The 21,578-nt window shown below is 43.6% G+C and overlaps 1 protein-coding gene across 6 annotated transcripts in view; it reads left to right on the forward strand.

Moving 5' to 3' along the window:
- The window catches only part of LOC124044683 (phospholipid-transporting ATPase IH-like), a 266,289-nt gene that overhangs the window by 237,836 nt on the left and 6,875 nt on the right, over positions 1-21,578 (forward strand). For 3 of the 6 annotated variants that reach the window (XM_046364138.1, XM_046364140.1, XM_046364139.1), the window contains exons 15-29: positions 724-795; positions 1,440-1,513; positions 3,118-3,221; positions 5,637-5,818; positions 10,281-10,514; positions 10,615-10,792; positions 11,017-11,119; positions 11,326-11,471; positions 11,712-11,771; positions 11,890-12,017; positions 12,159-12,294; positions 12,827-12,850; positions 18,634-18,699; positions 18,925-19,028; positions 19,128-19,293. In XM_046364138.1, the coding sequence (XP_046220094.1) occupies positions 724-795; positions 1,440-1,513; positions 3,118-3,221; positions 5,637-5,818; positions 10,281-10,514; positions 10,615-10,792; positions 11,017-11,119; positions 11,326-11,471; positions 11,712-11,771; positions 11,890-12,017; positions 12,159-12,294; positions 12,827-12,850; positions 18,634-18,699; positions 18,925-19,028; positions 19,128-19,293 (1,777 nt within the window). Of the gene's footprint in view, positions 1-723; positions 796-1,439; positions 1,514-3,117; positions 3,222-5,636; positions 5,819-10,280; positions 10,515-10,614; positions 10,793-11,016; positions 11,120-11,325; positions 11,472-11,711; positions 11,772-11,889; positions 12,018-12,158; positions 12,295-12,826; positions 12,851-18,633; positions 18,700-18,924; positions 19,029-19,127; positions 19,294-21,229; positions 21,337-21,578 lie in introns of all 6 variants that reach the window. The other 3 variants (XM_046364142.1, XM_046364143.1, XM_046364141.1) reach the window with 3 other exon arrangements.

Genomic DNA, 21,578 nt, shown 5'->3' on the forward strand with positions numbered 1-21,578 from the left:
TCCAGAAAATGTTAAGAACTTTGAAAGCTTCTTCAAGTGCAGTCACAAAAACCATCAAGCGCTATGATGAAACTGGCTCTAATGAGGACCGCCTCAGAAAAGGAAGACACCGAGTTACCTCTGCTGCAGAGGAAAAGTTTATCAGTTACCAGCCTCAGAAATTGCAGCCCAAATAAATGCTTCACTGAGTTCAAGTAACAGACACATCTCAACATGGTCGAATTGCTGCAAAGAAACCACTACTAAAGAACACCAATAAGAAGAAGATACTTGCTGGGCCAAAAAACACGAGCAACAGACATTAGACCGGTGGAAATCTGTCCTTTGGTCTGATGAGTCCAAATTTTTAGATTTTTGATTCCAACCACCGTGTCTTTGTGAGACGCACAGTGGGTGAACGGATGGTCTCCGCATGTGTAGTTTCCACTGGGACGCATGGAGGAAGAGGTGTCATGGTGTGTGGGTCCTTTGCTGGTGACACTGTCAGTGATTTATTTAGAATATTTTGGTTACTACATGTTTCCATATGCGTTATTTCATAGTGTTGATATATTCACTATTATTCTACAATGTAGAAAATAGTACAAATAGACAAAAACCCTTGAATGAGTAGATGTGTCCAAACTTTTGACTGGTACAAAGAGTGTGTGTGTATCTCCTTCTAACCTACAGAACATTCTCTTCCCTCTCTACATTTTCACGCATACACACATTCTCTCTCAGGTTGGGGTACACCTATCTGAGACTCAAAGACAGTCATATGGAAATACTCAATAAGGACGATGAGATTGAAAGGTAGGGCTTTGCTCAGAACATAATTCCTGATTGTTCCATCTTTTATTTTGGAGTTTCGTATTTCACAGCTTCCTATGAAACCATAGAGTATTCATGTTTAAGTTATGCATGCATAACCCAAGTTATTAATTGATTCCACATAATTGGAGTTCATTCTGACCATATTGCTGGCAATTGGCAAATCATATGTGCTTTGGCTTGTGTGCAGGATGTCTGTAAATATTTTAACAAGAATTCAATTTCCTTATACTAAGACACCACTGCCAAGAAAAATACATGTGAAACCCCAGTGAAAAGACACAGAGGTGTGTGGGAACAGAAGACTCCAGAATTGGTGGATTTATCAAGGGTTTAATTAGCCGGTCCCACAGGGACCACTTGTATAATATCAATATCGACATCCCTCTCTGCAGTGGGCCGTCTATGAAATGTCCATTTTAAGAGAGAACGAAGGAGGAAGAAAGAGAGGGAGATGCAAAGTAATGGGAGGGAAAGAGGAGGATGATTCATCTATTATAATGACTTTTAATTTGACTATTCTGTTTTTGTCACTAGCCCCTCGTATTGCTGTGTACATTATTAGAGAATGTCCTGTGTATTATGTCTGGTACTAAGGGAGTTGTCTCCACCTGTGTGTGTTCCAGGTTTGAGCTGCTTCACGTGCTCAACTTTGACTCTGTCAGGAGGAGAATGAGCGTCATTGTCAAGTCTAGCTCAGGTAACACACTCTTACAAACACCATCTCATTCACATAATAATGGATAGAAACTCAGATTCAGATGTATACAATTAAACCTACAGTTGAAGTCGGAGGTTTTTACATACACCTTAGCCAATTACATTTAAACTCAGTTTTTCACAATTCCTGACATTTAATCCTAGTAAAAATTCCGTGTCTTAGGTCAGTTAGGATCACCACTTTATTTTAAGAATGTGAAATGTTAGAATAATAGAGAATGATTTATTTCAGCTTTTATTTATTTAATTACATTCCCAGTAGGTCAGAAGTGTACATACACTCAATTAGTATTTGGTAGCATTGCCTTTAAATGGTTTAACTTGGGTCAAACATTTCAGGTAGCCTTCCACAAGCTTCCCACAATAAGTTGGGTGAATTTTGGCCCATTCCTTCTGACAGAGCTGGTATAACTGAGTCAGGTTTGCTCGCACATGCTTTTTCAGTTCTGCCCACACATTTTCTATGGGATTGAGGTCAGGGCTTTGTGATGGCCACTCCAATACCTTGACTTTGTTGTCCTTAAGCGGTCAATGTCCATTTGGAAGACCCATTGCGACCAAGGTTTAACTTCCTGACTGATGTCCTGAGATGTTGCTTCAATATATCCACATAATTGTCCTTCCTCATGATGCCATCTATTTTGTGAAGTGCACCAGTCCCTCCTGCAGCAAAGCACATCCATAACATGAGGCTGCCACCCCCGTGCTTCACGGTTGGGATGGTGTTCTTCGGCTTGCAAGCCTCCCCCTTTTTCCTCCAAACATAACGATGGTCATTATGGCCGAACAGTTCTATTTTTGTTTCATCAGACTAGAGGACATTTCTCCAATAAGTACAATCTTTGTCCCCATGTGCAGTTGCTTCTTCCTTGCCGAGCAGCCTTTCAGGTTATGTCGATATAGGACTCGTTTTACTGTGGATATAGACACTTTTGTACCTGTTTCCTCCAGCATCTTTAAAAGGTCCTTTGCTGTTGTTCTGGGATTGATTTGTACTTTTTGCACCAAAGTACATTCATCTCTGGGAGACAGAACGCGTCTCCTTCCTGAGGGTTATGACGGCTGTGTGGTCCCATGGTGTTTATACTTGTGTACTATTGTTTGTACAAATGAACGTGGTACCTTCAGACGTTTGGAAATTGCTCCCAATTGATGAACCAGACTTGTGGAGGTCTACAATTTTTTTTCTGGGGTCTTGTCTGAATTCTTTTGATTTTCCCATGATGGCAAGCATAGGCACTTAGTTTGAAGGTAGGCTATGAAATACATCCACAGGTACACCTCCAATTGACTCAAATTATGTCAATTAGCCTATCAGAAGCTTCTAAAGCCATGACATAATTTTCTGGAATTCTGACCCACTGAAATTGTGATACAGTGTATTATTAGTGAAATAATCTGTCTGTAAACAATTGTTGTAAAAATGACTTGTGTCATGCACAAAGTAGACGTCCTAACCGACTTGCCAAAACTATAGTTTGTTAACAAGACATTTTTGGAGTGGTTGAAAAGAGAGCTTTAATGACTCCAACCTAAGTGTATGTAAACTTCCGACTTCAACTGTGTGTATTTATGTGTCCTCAGGGGAGTACCTGTTGTTCTGTAAAGGGGCAGACACCTCCATCTTTCCCAGGGTGGTGTCCGGGAAGGTGGAGCAGGTGAGGGCACGGGTGGAGCAGAATGCTGTGGTAAGTCTATACACACGTGTACACACGTGTATACACACACGCACACACACACACACACACACACACACACACACACACACACACACACACACACACACACACACACACACACACACACACACACACACACACACACACACACACACACACACACTATATAGCATATTTTCTTTATACTGAGCAAAAATATAAACAGAACATGAAACAAACACTTTACATGAGCTGAAATAAAAGATCCCAGAAATGTTCCATATGCACAAAACACTTATTTCTCTCAGACTTTGTGCAAAAATGTGTTTACACCCGTTAGTGAGCATTTCTCCAAGATAATCCATCCACCTGACAGATGTGGAATATTAAGAAGCTGATTAAACAGCATGATCATTTAAGAGGTGCCCCTCTAAAATGTGCTGTTTTGTCACACAACACAATGCCACAGATGTCTCCAGTTTTGAGGGAGCATGCAATTGGCATGTTGACTGCAGGAACACCACCAGATAATTTAATGTTCATTTCTCGACCATAAACTCCAATGTCTTTTTAGAGAATTTGGCAGTACGTCCAACCGGCCTCGCAACTGCAAACCATGTGTAACCACACCAGCCCAGGACCTCCACATCCGGGTTCTTCACCTGTGGAATTGTCTGAGACAGCTGATGAAACTGTGTGTTTGCACAACTGAAGAATTTCTGCACAAACTGTCAGAAACAGTCTCTGGGAAGCTCATCTGCGTGCTTGTCATCCTCACCAGGGTCTTGACCAGACTGCAGTTTGGCGTCGTAACCGACTTCAGTGGGGAAATTCTCACCTTCGATGGCCACAGGCACACTGGAGAAGTGTGCTCTTCACGGATAAATCCCCGTTTCAAACATACTGGCCAGTGTGGGGTCGTGTGGGCGAGCGGTTTGCTTTTGTCAATGTTGTGAACAGGGTGCCCCATGGTGGCGGGGGGGTCATGGTATGGGCAGGCATAACCTACGGACAATGAACACAATTGCATTTTATCAATAGTCATTTCAATGGACAGAGATACCGTGATGAAATTCCACCGCCATCACATGTTTCAGCATGATATAATGCCCAGCCACATGTCACAAGGATCTGTACACAATTCCTGGAAGCTGAAAATGTCCCACTTCTTCCATAGCCTGCATACTCACAAGACATGTCACACATTGAGCATGTTTGGGATGCTCTGGATTGACGTGTACGACAGCGTCTTCCAATTCCTACCAATATCCAGCAACTTCGCACAGCCATTGAAGAGGATTGGGACAACATTCCACTGGCCACAATCAGCAGCCTGATCAAATCTATGCGAAGATGTGTGGCGCTGCATGAGGCAAATGGTAGTCACACCTATCTGTGACCAACAGATGTGTATCTGTATTCCAAATCATGTGAAATCCATAGATTGGAACCAAATGAATGTATTTAAATTAACTGATTTCCTTATACGAACTGTAACTCAGTAAAATCTTTGAAATTGTTGCATGTTGCATGTATATTTATGTTAAGACACCAAAACCCTTAATCGCACACCGTACCCCTAATACTTCTAATATGCCTATACCGTAACCAAAACTCCAGATATATATCTTGAGTCTCACAACCTTAAATCATATATCTGCTATGGTCATAGTAATGTGGCTGCTATTACTTTCAAGGGGCAATTCACTGTTGAAGCAATAGAATTGCACTCAAAGCCAATAGTTTTCATAAAAAGCTGAGGGATGGGGCTGGAGAAATGTAACCACTCTCAAATTCATAAACCGCCGTGGATGCAAGGACTGACTATGATATGACAGTACAGCTTTATTTATTGTTTTGTGGCTATACAGTATGTTTACATTTACTTTGTTTACAAACATTGGAGTAAAACAAGCTTATGTTGGTTCTGATGGGGTACGACAGTTGAACTTAGCTCACGAGGCATTTATAAGCGGTGGTGGGAAAAGTACCACATTTGTCATACTTGAGTAAAAGCGAAGATGCCTTAATAGATGACTCAAGTGATTGTGAAAGTCACCCAGTAAAATACTACTTGAGTCAAAGTTTTAAAGTATTTGGTTTTAAATATACTTGGGTATCATAAGTAAAATTCCTTATGTTCAGCAAACCAGTCGGCACCAATTAAAATAAAATAAAATGAACATGTATGGGAACATGTATGGTGTAAAAATCCATTCTTTTCTTTCGGAATGTAGTGAAGTAAAAGTTGTCAAAAACATAAATAGTAGAGGAAAGTACAGATACCCAAAAAACAACTTAGATATATACAATGGTGTAAAGTACATAAGTTATGCTGTTCAAGAATAGGTCCAGAAATGGATGTAACAACTGCAGATTGCCCCTTATAACAGGTATAATCTTAATCTCTTTCACTCAACTGAGTCTCTTGTTTACCTCTGTCAGGAGGGCTTACGGACCCTGTGTGTGGCCTACAGAAGTCTGTCCCCAGCGGAGTACGAGGAGGCATGTCATCAGCTGAGCGACGCCAAGCTGGCCCTGAAGGACAGGGAGCAACGGCTGGCACAAGCCTATGACCTCATTGAGAGGGACTTCACCCTGCTGGGGGCTACGGCCGTGGAGGACAGGTAGGGGGGGGGGAATGAGAGGAAGATGGAAAGCAGGAGTTGTGAAGAAAAAAGGGAGCGGGAGAGAGGGAAAGGAGATGGAGATTCAGGGAAAAACAGCAGGAGGGGAGAGAGGGGGAAAGGAGATGGAGATTCAGGGAAAAGCAGCAGGAGAGGAGAGGGGGAAAGGAGATGAAGATTCAGGGAAAAGCAGCAGGAGGGGAGAGGGGGAAAGGAGATGGAGATTCAGGGAAAAACAGCAGGAGAGGAGAGGGGGAAAGGAGATGAAGATTCAGGGAAAAACAGCAGGAGGGGAGAGGGGGAAAGGAGATGAAGATTCAGGGAAAAGCAGCAGGAGGGAGAGGGGGAAAGGAGATGAGATTCAGGGAAAAGCAGCAGGAGAGGAGAGGGGGAAAGGAGATGAAGATTCAGGGAAAAGCAGCAGGAGGGGAGAGGGGAAAGGAGATGGAGATTCAGGGAAAAAAGCAGGAGAGGAGAGGGGGAAAGGAGATGAAGATTCAGGGAAAAACAGCAGAATAGGAGAGGGGGAAAGGAGATGGAGATTCAGGGAAAAACAGCAGGAGGGGAGAGGGAAAGAGTGGGCAAAAGAAGTGAGAGAGAGGAGAGGGAAAGAGTGGGCAAAAGAAGTGAGAGAGAGGAGAGAGGGAAAGAGTGGGTAAAAGAAGTGAGAGAGAGGAGAGAGGGAAAGAGTGGGCAAAAGAAGTGAGAGAGAGGAGAGAGGGAAAGAGTGGGTAAAAGAAGTGAGAGAGAGGAGAGAGGGAAAGAGTGGGCAAAAGAAAAGGAGTGAGGGAAAGAGTGGGCAAAAGTAAGAGAGTGGGTAAAAGAAGTGAGAGAGAGGGAGGGAAAAGTGGGTAAAAGTAAGAGAGTGGTAAAAGAATGAGAGAGACGAGAGAGGAAAGAGTGGGTAAAAGTAAGAGAGGGGTGAAAGAAGTGAGAGAGAGGAGAGAGGGAAAGAGTGGGTAAAAGTAAGAGATGGTAAAAGATGAGAGAGAGGAGAGAGGGAAAGAGTGGGCAAAAGTAAGAGAGTGGGTAAAAGAAGTGAGAGAGAGGAGAGAGGGAAAGAGTGGGTAAAAGTAAGAGAGTGGGTGAAAGAAGTGAGAGAGAGGAGTGAGGGAAAGAGTGGGTAAAAGTAAGAGAGTGGGTAAAAGAAGTGAGAGAGAGGAGAGAGGGAAAGAGTGGGTAAAAGTAAGAGAGTGGGTGAGAGAGAGGAGAGAGGGAAAGAGTGTGTAAAAGTAAGAGAGTAGGTAAAAGAAGTGAGAGAGAGGAGTGAGGGAAAGAGTGGGCAAAAGTAAGAGAGTGGGTAAAAGAAGTGAGAGAGAGGAGAGAGGGAAAGAGTGGGTAAAAGAAGTGAGAGAGAGGAGAGAGGGAAAGAGTGGGCAAAAGTAAGAGAGTGGGTAAAAGAAGTGAGAGAGAGGAGAGAGGGAAAGAGTGGGTAAAAGTAAGAGAGTGGGTGAGAGAGAGGAGAGAGGGAAAGAGTGTGTAAAAGTAAGAGAGTAGGTAAAAGAAGTGAGAGAGAGGAGTGAGGGAAAGAGTGGGTAAAAGAAGTGAGAGAGAGGAGAGAGGGAAAGAGTGGGCAAAAGAAGTGAGAGAGAGGAGAGAGGGAAAGAGTGGGTAAAAGAAGTGAGAGAGAGGGAGAGAGGGAAAGAGTGGCAGGAGTGAGGGAAAGAGTGGGTAAAAGTAAGAGAGTGGGGAGAGAGAGGGAAAGAGTAAAATTCAGGGAAAAGTGGGCAGTGGGCAGGAGAGAGAGGAGAGAGGGAAAGAGTGGGTAAAAGTAAGATGAGAGAAAGATTCAGAGGAGGAGAAGGGAAAGAGTGGGCAAAAGTAAGAGAGTGGGTAAAAGAAGTGAGGGAGGAGAGGAGAAAGAGTGGGTAAAAGTAAGAGAGTGGGTAAAAGAAGTGAGAGAGAGGAGAGAGGGAAAGAGTGGGTAAAAAGTAAGAGAGTGGGTGAGAGAGAGAGAGAGAGAGGGAAAGAGTGTGTAAAAGTAAGAGAGTAGGTAAAAGAAGAGAGAGGAGTGAGGGAAAGAGTGGGTAAAAGTAAGAGAGTGTGTAAAAGAAGTGAGAGAGAGGAGAGAGGGAAAAGTGGGTAAAAGTAAGAGAGTGGGTAAAAGAAGTGAGAGAGAGGAGTGAGGGAAAGAGTGGGTAAAAGTAAGAGAGTGGGTAAAAGAAAAGAGCAGTGAGGGAAAGAGTGGGTAAAAGTAAGAGAGTGGGTGAAAAGAGAGATGAGGGAAAGATGGGTCAGGGTAAAAAAAGAGGGAGGAGTGAGGGAAAGAGTGGGTAAAAGTAAGAGAGTGGGTGAGAGAGAGAGGGAAAGAGTGTGTAAAAGTAAGAGAGTAGGTAAAAGAAGTGAGAGAGAGGAGTGAGGGAAAGAGTGGGCAAAAGTAAGAGAGTGGGTAAAAGAAGTGAGAGAGAGGAGAGAGGGAAAGAGTGGGTAAAAGAAGTGAGAGAGAGGAGAGAGGGAAAGAGTGGGCAAAAGTAAGAGAGTGGGTAAAAGAAGTGAGAGAGAGGAGAGAGGGAAAGAGTGGATAAAAGTAAGAGAGTGGGTGAGAGAGAGGAGAGAGGGAAAGAGTGTGTAAGTAAGAGAGGGTAAAAGAAGTGAGAGAGAGGAGTGAGGGAAAGAGTGGGTAAAAGAAGTGAGAGAGAGGAGAGAGGGAAAGAGTGGGCAAAAGAAGTGAGAGAGAGGAGAGAGGGAAAGAGTGGGTAAAAGAAGTGAGAGAGAGGAGAGAGGGAAAGAGTGGGTAAAAGAAGTGAGAGAGAGGAGAGAGGGAAAGAGTGGGTAAAAGAAGTGAGAGAGAGGAGTGAGGGAAAGAGTGGGTAAAAGTAAGAGAGTGGGTAAAAGAAGTGAGAGAGACGAGAGAGGGAAAGAGTGGGTAAAAGTAAGAGAGGGGGTGAAAGAAGTGAGAGAGAGGAGAGAGGGAAAGAGTGGGCAAAAGTAAGAGAGTGGGTAAAAGAAGTGAGAGAGAGGAGAGAGGGAAAGAGTGGGCAAAAGTAAGAGAGTGGGTAAAAGAAGTGAGAGAGGAGAGAGGGAAAGAGTGGGTAAAAGTAAGAGAGTGGGTGAGAGAGAGGAGAGAGGGAAAGAGTGTGTAAAAGTAAGAGAGTGGGTAAAAGAAGTGAGAGAGAGGAGAGAGGGAAAGAGTGGGCAAAAGTAAGAGAGTGGGTAAAAGAAGTGAGAGAGAGGAGAGAGAGAAAGAGTGGGTAAAAGTAAGAGAGTGGGTAAAAGAAGTGAGAGAGAGGAGAGAGGGAAAGAGTGGGTAAAAGTAAGAGAGTGGGTGAGAGAGAGGAGAGAGGGAAAGAGTGTGTAAAAGTAAGAGAGTAGGTAAAAGAAGTGAGAGAGAGGAGTGAGGGAAAGAGTGGGTAAAAGTAAGAGAGTGGGTAAAAGAAGTGAGAGAGAGGGAAAGAGTGGGTAAAAGTAAGAGAGTGGGTGAGAGGGAGAGAAAAGTAAAAGTAAGAGAGTAGGTAAAAGAAGTGAGAGAGAGGAGTGAGGGAAAGAGTGGGTAAAAGAAGTGAGAGAGAGGAGAGAGGGAAAGAGTGGGTAAAAAGAGTGGGTAAAAGAAGGGAGAGAGGAGTGAGGGAAAAGTGGGTAAAAGTAAGAGAGTGGGTAAAAGAAGTGAGAGAGAGGAGTGAGGGAAAGAGTGGTAAAAGTAAGAGAGTGGGTGAAAGAAGTGAGAGAGAGGAGTGAGGGAAAGAGTGGGTAAAAGTAAGAGAGTGGGTAAAAGAAGTGAGAGGGAGGAGTGAGGGAAAGAGTGGGTAAAAGAAGTGAGAGAGAGGAGTGAGGGAAAGAGTGGGCAAAAGTAAGAGAGTGGGTAAAAGAAATGAGAGAGAGGAGAGAGGGAAAGAGTGGGCAAAAGTAAGAGAGTGGGTAAAAGAAATGAGAGAGAGGAGAGAGGGAAAGAGTGGGTAAAAGTAAGAGAGTGGGTAAAAGAAATGAGAGAGAGGAGAGAGGGAAAGAGTGGGCAAAAGTAAGAGAGTGGGTAAAAGTAAGAGAGTGGGTAAAAGAAGCGAGAGATGTAAAAGGGAGATTTATCATCATGGATTTCCTGATTGATGACCACTTGTTTTCCTAATCGACTAGCCCTCTGATGTATGATACACATTGACCTGGCCTTGTATAGATTAGTCATCAATAACCGGACTGAGTTGATCATTGTGTTAACCCATCGGCTGCTGGCCGAGGAGACTTATTGACTACAGTAGTTCTCAATGACCACAAAGGAAATACTCTAACTCCTTCTCGGCCTTGATTGTTTTTACAATGGTGTGGAATCAATGTACAATTTTTAATCAGGAGGTTTTCTCTTGAATTGATATAGCTATATGTTATATTTTTAAATTAAAAATAAAAAGTGAATAGGGTGAAAACAAATATTGTTGATCAATAATGTCATCATTTCTATCTTGCGTACTTTGAAACGTCCATATAGCCTATTGTGACGTGTAATTCTCACAACCTATTGACTGCTGTGCAGGCTCCAGGAGAAGGCAGCAGACACCATCGAGTCTCTCCAAAAGGCTGGGATGAAGGTATGGGTGCTGACGGGGGACAAGATGGAGACCGCGGCAGCTACGTGCTACGCTAGCAAGCTGTTCCGCCGCTCCACACAGATACTGGAGCTGACCAAGAAACGCACCGAGGAACAGAGTCTACATGACGTTCTGTTTGACCTGAGCAGGACTGTACTCAGACAACGCTCCCTGTCAGGGTAGGCTGCACATTTTGTGTTCCTATGTTTTGTTTCTGTATATTCACGGTATGTCTGTGTCTCTGTGTGTTATTGTCTGTATCTGTGTGTATTTCCCCAGGCTGTCTGTGGAATGTCAGGACTATGGTCTGATCATCGACGGGGCCACCCTGTCTGCTGTGCTGAAGCCCAGTCCAGAGAGCTCTGGCTCGGGGAACTACAAAGAGATCTTCCTGGAGATCTCTAGGAACTGCAGTGCCGTGCTCTGCTGCCGCATGGCGCCCCTACAGAAAGCACAGGTTGGTCTAATGTCACTTCCTGTTTCACATAGGAAACCAGTGAGAGAGAGAGGTTAGTTAGTTAGCCTGTTGAGTCATTGTGGAAAAAATGGTCTTCTACTATAATGACATGGTTAGGCAAGAGGTGAACTGTCAAGCGATTTTTAAAATGCATCTTAGTCTGTACCATATAGCAGTATTATTTTGGTATTTAATGTGTTGTGGTATGACTGTTGTCTGTCCAGATTGTGAAGCTTATCAAGGCATCTAAGGAGCACCCAATCACTCTGGCTATTGGTGACGGAGCCAACGATGTCAGCATGATTCTCGAGGCACACGTGGGCATCGGTGAGCTCATCTCTCTGATTGGCAAGCTCTTGGGTCCACTCTGATTGGTGGGAACCATCAGCTAGCACTCATTTATATTCTACGATTGGTGGGAGTCATTAGGTCCCAGACATCTCATTGGTGTCAAAACAGACACTAGATATTTAAAAAGACCTATTAGTATGAATGTTTTCCATCAATCAACAAATCCCTTTCTGTCTTCTAAGGCATCATGGGTAAGGAGGGGCGCCAGGCGGCGAGGAACAGTGACTACGCCATCCCAAAGTTCAAACACCTGAAGAAGATGCTGTTGGTGCACGGACACTTCTACTACATCCGCATCGCTGAGCTGGTGCAGTACTTCTTCTACAAGGTGAGCTTTACTACAAACACCAATCCTGGGCATTTACTGGGCACACATTTCAATTGTTTAGTATTGAATGACACAACCTGGGACTTTGACATGAACTCAGCATGGTACCTGTCCCAGAAGAGAGAGCCATTGGTTAGCCAAATGTCAAGGCACGAAGCTGCAAGCAGCTGAATGAGGAAACAATGTTTAGTCCTCCCTTTCTCACTTTGTTTCTCCCACTTTCACTCTCTCGCTCTCCAGAATGTGTGCTTCATCTTCCCTCAGTTCCTCTATCAGTTCTTCTGTGGATTCTCTCAGCAGGTAGGTGCTCAGAATCATCCAAAATGACGGTTGCCTGTAACGGTTGCCCGTCATGGTTGCCTGTTTTGTCATGTGTGGCCTGTATCTTTCTGACTGTGCTCTTTGTGTCCCTGTGCAGCCACTGTACGACACAGCCTACCTCACGCTGTACAACATCAGCTTCACCTCGCTGCCCATCCTCCTCTACAGCCTCATAGAGAAACACATCAGCATAGAGATGCTCAAGAGAGATCCCACTCTGTACAGGTCAGAGGAACATCTCACTAAAACTGTTTTGAAAGACAATATAATTCCCACACAGAAAAAAAGGTTTGAACCAATTATATTGTTTTTGTTTGAAACATTCTCTCTTTACCCCCCCCATCTCCCACTCTCTTTCCGTCTTAGGGACGTAGCTAAGAATGCTCTGCTGCGCTGGCCCGTGTTCCTCTACTGGACGTGCCTGGGCTTGTTCAACGCCTGTATCTTCTTCTTTGGTGCCTACTTCCTGTTCGACAACACCACCTTCACCAGTAACGGACAGGTGAGACCTGGCAACCGTCTCCCCTGCAACCGGGGCAGAGCTCCGTTGTCAAGGACCAGTTGACATGTTGCCCTTAACCACAGATCGAGGATCAGATGACCAAACCCCAAATCATAAGCATTGACCATTAGCTGGGTGCCATTTTGAGATTCACTCACAGTGATGGTTGATAGAACACCCATCCATCTACATGTGATTGTCCCATAACACCAGACGTTGAAACGGGAGTAATACAATGTGGTCAGGTTCAGGTTATCTATGGGTAAGTTAAAGTCAGGTTGTGGTTCATTTGTGTTCGGAGTGCAGACAGAATCTCAGTGGTCTTCTTTAGCTTGACAACCATCAGGACTCCATTCATATGGACACTGCAGTAGCATCTTTCTCTGTACTGTTAATTTATGTCATATTAACTGTTGGTCCTGTTTTTAAGTTGAAACATCCTGGAATCCATTTACTCTTTGTCCTGATTATTTTCTCTTCTTCTTCCTCCTCTCTGCTTCTACTTTATTTGACTTTTCTTCCTGTTCCTCAGCTTATGACCACCAACACACAGATGGTAAGCCTGTCTCTCTCCCTCTGTCCCTCTCTCTCTCCCTCTCTCTCTCTCTCTCTCTCTCTCTCTCTCTCTCTGTCTCTCTTATCTATCGTGTTCTTTAAGCTTCTGTTGATTTTTAGTTATGGGTTTAGCTTTGAGCTTTACCATTTCATTCCGAAACATCCGTCCATCCCCACCTCCGACATCCACCTCATTCTGCCTGTAGTTGTTTAGTTCCACATCTCTAGAGCGCATCTACCCAGTCCAACACCTGACCTCACTAGCTCCACTCTACTAATATAGATACACTAGTCACTCCCCCACATTATCCTTTATCTGTTGGTAGTATATTTAACTGTGTGTGTGTGTGTGTGAGTGCATATGTGCTCAGTAGTTGTACGTCATAGACGATGCATTTTGTCAAAAAAGCAGACACTCTGCTGTTCATTCTAGCTGCACTGTCTTGGAAGGTGCCCTCTTTCACCCAAGCAATGTATGTTCATATTGTCTAGTATTTGTAGAAGATATATTTATTGTACAGAGATACATTTCTAGTTGTCAAGCTCCTTGGGTAGGGATATGATTATGTTGATTAGGCAAGTGAGAGGAGGAGGAGGGGGTAGTCAGGGATGACAATACGGGTGTTCCAACTCCTCCACTATGCTAATGAAACACATCCTTTCTCACTCTACCTCTTCCTACATCTCTCTTGATCTCTCTGATTACGTCTCGCTCCATCTCTTTCTCTATGGCGTTCTCCTTCTCTCCAAACTCTCCCTCTTGCTCTCCCTCTCTTCATCTGACTCTCCCTCAATCCATCTTGCTCTCCTGTCTCCCGCACTCTTCCTCCTGATCCTTCCCGATGGCAGCTTTGACAGTCATCTGTGTGGAGAGACCACACACACAGAGAGGGGGGATGACTAAGGAACAAATGCGTTTATTTGCTCTATGTTTAGCACTAAATTTTGCATCCTGCTTTTGCTTTCAAGGTTATTTACCATAATTGGTCTCATTATGCATACATGCATACATTGCCTTGGGAAAGTATTCAGACCCCTTGACTTTTTCCAAATTTTGTTATGTTACAGCCTTATTCTAAAATGGATTAAATAAATAAAAATATCAGCAATCTACACACAATTACCCCATAACGACAAAGTGAAAACAAAACAACTTGTGGAGGTCTACAACTTTTTTTCTGAGGTCTTGGCTGATTTCTTTTGATTTTCCCATGATGTCAAGCAAAGAGGCACTGAGTATGAAGGTAGGCCTTGAAATACATCCACAGGTACACCTCCAATTGACTCAAATTATGTCAATTAGCCTATCAGAAGCTTCTAAAGCCATGACATAATTTTCTGGAATTTTTCAAGCTGTTTAAAGGCACAGTCAACTTAGTGAATGTAAACTTCTGACCCAGTGGAATTGTGATACAGTGAATTCTAAGTGAAATAATCTGTCTGTAAACAATTGTTGCAAAAATTACATGCACAAAGTAGATGTCCTAAGTGACTTGCCAAAACTATAGTTTCTTAACAAGAAATTTGTGGAGTGGTTGAAAAACGAGTTTTAATGAAGCCAACCTAAGTGTATGTAAACTTCCGACTTCAACTGTGTGTGTGTATATATATATATATATTGTCCAAAATAATAATTCTATGCGTGCGTGCATACAGCACCAGTCAGAAGTTTGGACACATACTCATTCAAGGGTTTTTGTCTATTTTTACTATTTTCTACATTGTCGAATAATAGTGAAGACATCAAAACTTTGAAATAACACATGGAATCATGTAGTAACCAAAAAAGTGTTAAACAAATCAAAATATATTTTAGATTCTTCAAAGTAGCCACCCTTTGCCTTGATGACAGCTTTGCACACTCTTGGCATTCTCTCCACCAACTTCACCAGGAATTATTTTTCAATAGTCTTGAAGGAGTTCCCACATATGCTGAGCATATGCTGCTTTTACTTCACTCTGCGGTCCAACTCATCCCAAACCATCTCAACCGGGTTGAGGTCCGGTGATTGTGGAAGCCAGGTCATCTGTTGCAGCACTCAATTACTTTCTATCTTGGTCAAACAGCCCTTGCACAGCCTGGAGGTGTGTTGGGTCATTGTCGTGTTGAAAAACAAATGCTAGTCTCACTAAGCTCAAACCAGATGGCATGGCGTATCGCTGCAGAATGCTGTGATAGCCATGCTGGTTACGTGTTCCTTGAATTCTAAATAAATCACTGACAGTGTCACCAGCAAAGCACCATCACAACATCTCCATGCGTCACGGTGGAAACTACACATGCAGAGATCATTCCTTCAACTTCCCTGCGTCTCACAAAGACACGGCGGTTGAAACCAAAAATCTCAAATTTGGACTCATCAGACCAAAGAACAGATTTCCACCGGTCTAATGTCTGTTGCTCGTGTTTTTTGGCCCAGCAAGTATCTTCTTCTTATTGGTGTTCTTTAGTGGTGGTTTCTTTGCAGCAATTCGACCATGTTGAGATGTGTCTGTTACTGGAACTCAGTGAAGCATTTATTTGGGCTGCAATTTCTGAGGCTGGTAACTCTAATGACCTTATCCTCTGCAGCAGAAGTAACTCTAGGTCTTCCTTTCCTGTGGCGGTCCTCATGAGAGCCAGTTTCATCATAGCGCTTGATGGTTTTTGCGACTGCACTTGAAGAAACTTTAAAAGTTCTTAATGTTCCGGATTGACTGACCTTCAGGCCATCTTCTGTTTACCAACCTTACCTTGTCACAACACAACTGATTGACTCAAACAAATTAATTTGTGGAATTTATTTATTTATTAACTTTTAACAAAGCACACCTGTTAATTGAAATGCATTCCAGGTGACTACCTCGTGAAGCTGGTTGAGAGAATACCAAGAGTTATAATTGAACACTTTTTTTGATTAATACATTATTCCATGTGTTAATTCATAGTTTTGGTGTCTTCACTATTATTGTACAATGTAGAAAATAGTCCAAATAAAATAAAAACCTTGAATGAGTAGGTGTGTCCAAACTTTTGAGTGTGTGTGTGTGTTTATATGCATGTTTTTTTTTTTGCCTTGTAGCGTAAGATAGCAATAGTCTGCTGTACCGGAGTCAAAACTCCGGTATTTTTCATCCTATGGTTTGTTCTCCATCTTTTAAATAATGAGCCAACATGTTTTCAGCACTGTTATTCCCAAAACGAATCCCAACAAATGTTCTCATGCTTTCTCTTGTCTCTCTGCAGCAGACAGAGCAATATGTTTGGAACATCAAATCGCAAAATAAAATTGCATTATCGAATCCCAATATATACAGTGGCTATCATAAGTATTCACTTCCCTTGGATTCTTTTGTTGCGTTACAAAGTGGGATTGAAATGGATTTAATTGTGATGTTTTGTCACTGATCTACACAAAATAGTCAATGTCAAATTAATCAAATAGGACACATTTTTTTGTTGCATAAGTATTCACCACCTTAAATGGCCTAAATAGGTGCAGTAATAAAAACATGCTTAACAAATCACATAATAAATTGCATTGGCTCACACTGTGTGCAATAATAGGGGTTAAAATGTTTTAATGGCTACACCATCTCTGTACCCCACACAATCTATTAATTACACTTTGGATGGTGTATCAATACACCCAGTCACTACAAAGATTCAGGAGTCCTTCCTTAACTGAGTTGCCGGAGAGAACGGAAACCGGTCAGGGTTTTTATTAGGAGGCCAATGGGGCAAAGAAATTAACTTTTTATCCTAAATACCAAGTGTTATGTTTGGGGCAATTCCTACATATCGCTAGGTGTCACTCTCCACATTTTCAAGCATGGGGGAAGGGAAAGGAGATACCTAGTCAGTTGCACAACTGAATGCATTCAACCGCAATGTGTTTTCTGCAATCCAACTCCTCTGAATCGGAGAGATGCGGGGGGCTGCCTTAATTAACGTCCATGTCGTCGTTGCCTGGGGAGAAGTTGTTGGGGGTTAATTGCCTAGCTCAAGGGCAGAACAGCATATTTTTCTACCTTGCCGCCTCTATTAATGGCCCAACGCTCTTAACCACTAGGCTACCTGCCCCCCTGTTGGTGGCTGCATCATGTTATGGCTATGCTTGTCATTGGCAAGGACTGGAGTTTTTCAGGATAAAATGAAACCAAATGGAGCTAAGCACAGGAAAACCTGGTTGTCTGCTTTCCACCAAACAATGGAAGAATAATTCACCTTTCAGCAGGACAATAACGTACAACACAAGGCAAAATATCAATCAATCTATCAAATTGATTTACAAATCCCTTTTTACATCAGCAGATGTCACAAAGTGCTATACAGAAACCCAGCCTAAAACCCTAAACAGCAAGCAATGCAGATGTAGAAGCGCGGTGGCTAGGAAAAACTCCCTAGAAAGGCGGGAACCAAGGAAGAAAACTAAAGAGGAACCAGGCCCTGAGGGGTGGCCAGTCCTCTTCTGGCTGTGCCGGGTGGAGATTTATAAGACTACATGGCCATTTAATGCCAGATTGTTCTTCAATATGTTCAAACCATCATAGATGACCAGCAGGGTCAAATAATAAACAGTGGTTATAGAGGGTGTAACAGGTCAGCACCTCGGGAGTGAATGTCAGTTGGCTTTTAATAGTTGAGCATTGAGGTTGAGACAGCCGGTGCGGTAGAGAGAGTCAAACAGTAGGCCCTGGACAAGGTAGGACGTCCGGTGAACAGGTCAGGGTTCCCTAGCCGCAGGCAGAACTGTTGAAACTGGAGCAGCAGCACGACCAGGTGGACTGGGGAAAGCCAGGAGTCGTCAGGCATTATCCTAGGGCTCCGGTCCTCTAGGAGGGGGAGAGAATTACAGGGAGAATACTTAAATTCACAAAGGACACCAGATAAAACAGGAGAATTACACCAGATATAACAGACTGATCCTGGCACAGGCTATGGCAGCATAGATGCTGGAGATTGAGACCGGTGGGTCGGGGGACACTGTGGCCTGTACGACGATACCCCAGGACAGGGCCAACCAGGCATGATATAACCCCAGCCACTTTGCCAAAGCACAGCCCCCACACCACTAGAGGGATATCAACAGACCACCAACTTACTATCCTGAGACAAGTCTGAGTATAGCCCACAAAGATCTCCACCGCACGAGACCAAGAATGCACAAAACTGGACAGGAAGATCACGTCTGTGACTCAACCCACTCAAGTGACGCACCCCTCCTAGCGACGGCATGGAAGAGCACTAGTAAGCTAGTGACTCAGCCCCCGTAATAGGGTCAGAGGCAGAGAATCCCAGTGGAGAGAGAGGAGCCGGCCAGGCAGATACAGCAAGGAAAATATATACTGCAGTTGCTTACCAAGAAGATTGTGAATGTTCCTGAGTGACCGAGTTACAGTTTGTTCTTGAATCTGCTTCAAAATATATGGCTAGAAAATGGCAGTCTAGCAATGATTAATGACCAATTTGACAGAGCTGGAAGAATTTTTGAAAAGAATAATGGGCAAATATTGTACAATCCAGGTGTGCAAAGCTCTTAGAGACTTACCCAGAAAGTCCGTTGCTAGTCCCAGCACTAAAATGCAGGTGAAATTGACATTGCTTGTTTAAGTGTCAAACGTTACAGGGTTTAGGGTTGTAATACAGTAATTATAGATGGTGCTCTGAAGTCAATGGTTTCAACCGATGTCTCTCTGCAAAACAGATCTTTTATCTCAATGGGATTCTGTATGTAGATAAAGGATGAAATGCAGCGTGATGATGTACTGTAGCAGACTGTTCCTCCTCTCTCTGTTCTCTAGATGTTTGGAAACTGGACCTTCGGGACTCTCGTCTTCACTGTGCTGGTGTTTACTGTCACGCTCAAGGTGGGTTAGTGTATGTGAGTGTTTTGTGAATCTGATAATAGTGGATTCCATAATCCCTTTGCACGTGTGAATAGCCTATGTGTGAGAGAAAATTGATCCATTAGACTTGCTCATCGGTCGTTAGAGCCGTGTGCCCTGCAGGCGTGGCGATTGAGAATGTGTGTGTATCCTGTGTGCCCTGCAGGCGTGGCGATTGATAATGTGTGTGTATCCTGTGTGTTGCAGCTTGCCTTGGACACACACCACTGGACCTGGATCAACCACTTTGTCATCTGGGGCTCCCTGCTTTTCTATGTCATCTTCTCACTGCTCTGGGGAGGCATCATCTGGTACGACTCTCATTCTTACAACTAACTGATTCTTACGCTGTACATTATTAGTATCACTTAAACAGAAATAAAATAACTAGATGTCCTCTCTCCCTCTAGGCCCTTCTTGAACTACCAGAGGATGTACTATGTGTTCATGCAGATGTTGTCCAGTGGTCCGGCCTGGCTCGGCATCATCCTTCTCATCACGATCAGCCTGCTGCCTGATGTGGTCAAGAAGGTCCTCTGCAGGACCCTGTGGCCCACCGCCACCGAACGCGCACAGGTAGGAAGGACCGCAACTTGACCACATAAATAGGAGTGTACCAGTGAATTAAAGGGTTATTCGTCTTCAGAAACAATATGTTCAGTAGATAAGTACTGTAGGCCTACCTGTAAAATCACCAAAATGTATCCAGGTATAGCTCCCTCTGATATGCCAGACAACTCATGGTACTAAAACTCTAATTTCAAAGATTTTACTGAGTTACATATAAGAAAATCATTCAATTGAAATTAATTTATTAGGCCCTAATCTATGGATTTCACATGACTGGGAATACAGATATGCATCTGGTGGTCACACAGATAACTTAAAATAAAGTTAGACTGATTTTCTGTTCCACTTCCTATCTGGTGTGACCACTATTTGGCTCCTGCAGCGCAACACATCTCCTTAGCATTGTGTTGATCAGGCGTTTTATTGTGGCCTGTGGATTGTTATCCCACTTCTCTTCAATGTCTATGCGAGGTTGTTGGATATTGGCGGGAACTAGAACACACGGTCATACACGTCGATCCAGCGCATTCCAAACACGTTTCAGGGTGACACGTCTGGTGAGTATGCAGGCCATGGAAGAACTGGGACATTTTCACCTTCCAGGAATTGTGTACAGATCCTTACGACATGTGGCTGTGCATCATCATGCTGAAACATGAGGTGATGGTGGCAGATGAATGGCACGACAATGGGCCTCAGGATCTCGTCACGGTATCTCTGTGCATTCAAATTGCCATTGATAAAATGCAATTATGTTCATTGTCCGTAGCTTACGCTTGTCTATACCATAGTCCCACCACCACCATAGGGCACTCTGTTTACAACGTTGACATCAGCAAACCGCTCACTCACATGACGCCGTACACGCTGTCTGCCATCTGCCCACTACAGTTGAAACCGGGATTCATCTGTGAAGACTTCTCCAGCATGCCAGTGGCCATTGGAGTTGAGCATTTGCCCACTGAAGTTGATGAGAACGACCAGCACGCAGATGAGCTTCCCTTTCTGACAGTTTGTGCAGAAATTCAGTTGTCCAAAGTTTAATCAGCTGTCCGGGTGGCTGGTCTCGGACAATCCCACAGTTGAAGAAGCCAGATGTGGAACTCCTGGTCTGGCTTGGTAACACGTGGTCTGCGGTTGTGAGGCTGGTTAAATGTTCTGCCAAATTCTCTAAAACCATATTAGAGGCAGCTTATGGTAGAGAAATGAACATGCAATTTTCTGGCAACAGCTCTGGTGGACATTCCTGCAGTCAGCATGCCAATTGCATGCTCCCTTAAAACTTGAGACGTCTGTGGCATTGTGGTGTTTGACAAAACTGCACATTTTAAAGGGCCTTTTATTGTCCCCAGCACAAGGTGCACCTATGTAATGTCATGCTGCTTAATCAGTTTCTTGATATGCCACACCTGCCAGGTGGATGGATTATCTTGACAAAGGAGAAATGCTCACTAATAGGGATGTAAACACATTTTTGCATAAAATCTGAGAGAAATAAGGTTTCTGTGTGTTTAGAAAATGTGTATTTCAGGTCATTAAACATGGGACCAACACTTTACATGTTGCGTTTATATTTTTGTTCATTGTAGATTGACCCTCTGTTAACCCACACTGTATTGCTAAAACTCCTCCACCTCTCACCATCTATTATTACTACTTCCTGTCACAATTGCATAGATGTGAGAAATGTGGCAAAGATTCCACCAAGCCTATCAGAAGGCAAGGTGAAGCAAATATCACATTGCTTATACCTATCCAATGCTTTCAGATCTGTAGCTAAATCTGACTGATTCCTTTCTACTTTTCTCTTCCCTCTCTGCCTCTGCCTTGCTTCCTAATCGCCCCCCTTCAATCTCTCCTGTCTGTCTCTATCTTTCTCCTCACCCCACCCCTCCTTCTGTCTCCCTCCGCCCTCTGACTCCATCACCCTGGGCAATGGCAGTCCAATCGCTCGTGCCTTACCGTGGAGCTATCCACCATCTTCGTGCTCACTCAGTCCGACAGCAGATTGAGTTTCTGATTGGCCGAGAGACTGCAGAAGAGGAGGAGGTGACTCTTTTTAAACGCTTTCGTCAATGTCACGTCAGTGTTCCACCGTCATTGAGTTACATCAGTTTCAACATTTAGCTCCCAACTTTCCAACGTCAATCACAATAGTGTTCCCATCCAGGGCTTCCATTTCTATGTCAAACAATTGAACTCAAGTGCCAGACAATACTGACATTCATACGGCTAAATATGCTACTGCTGATCAAGCTGATAACAAGCTCTAATCACTGATTTCATAACCT

Source organism: Oncorhynchus gorbuscha, linkage group LG01, assembly GCF_021184085.1.
Source record: "Oncorhynchus gorbuscha isolate QuinsamMale2020 ecotype Even-year linkage group LG01, OgorEven_v1.0, whole genome shotgun sequence".
Lineage (NCBI taxonomy): Eukaryota > Metazoa > Chordata > Actinopteri > Salmoniformes > Salmonidae > Oncorhynchus > Oncorhynchus gorbuscha.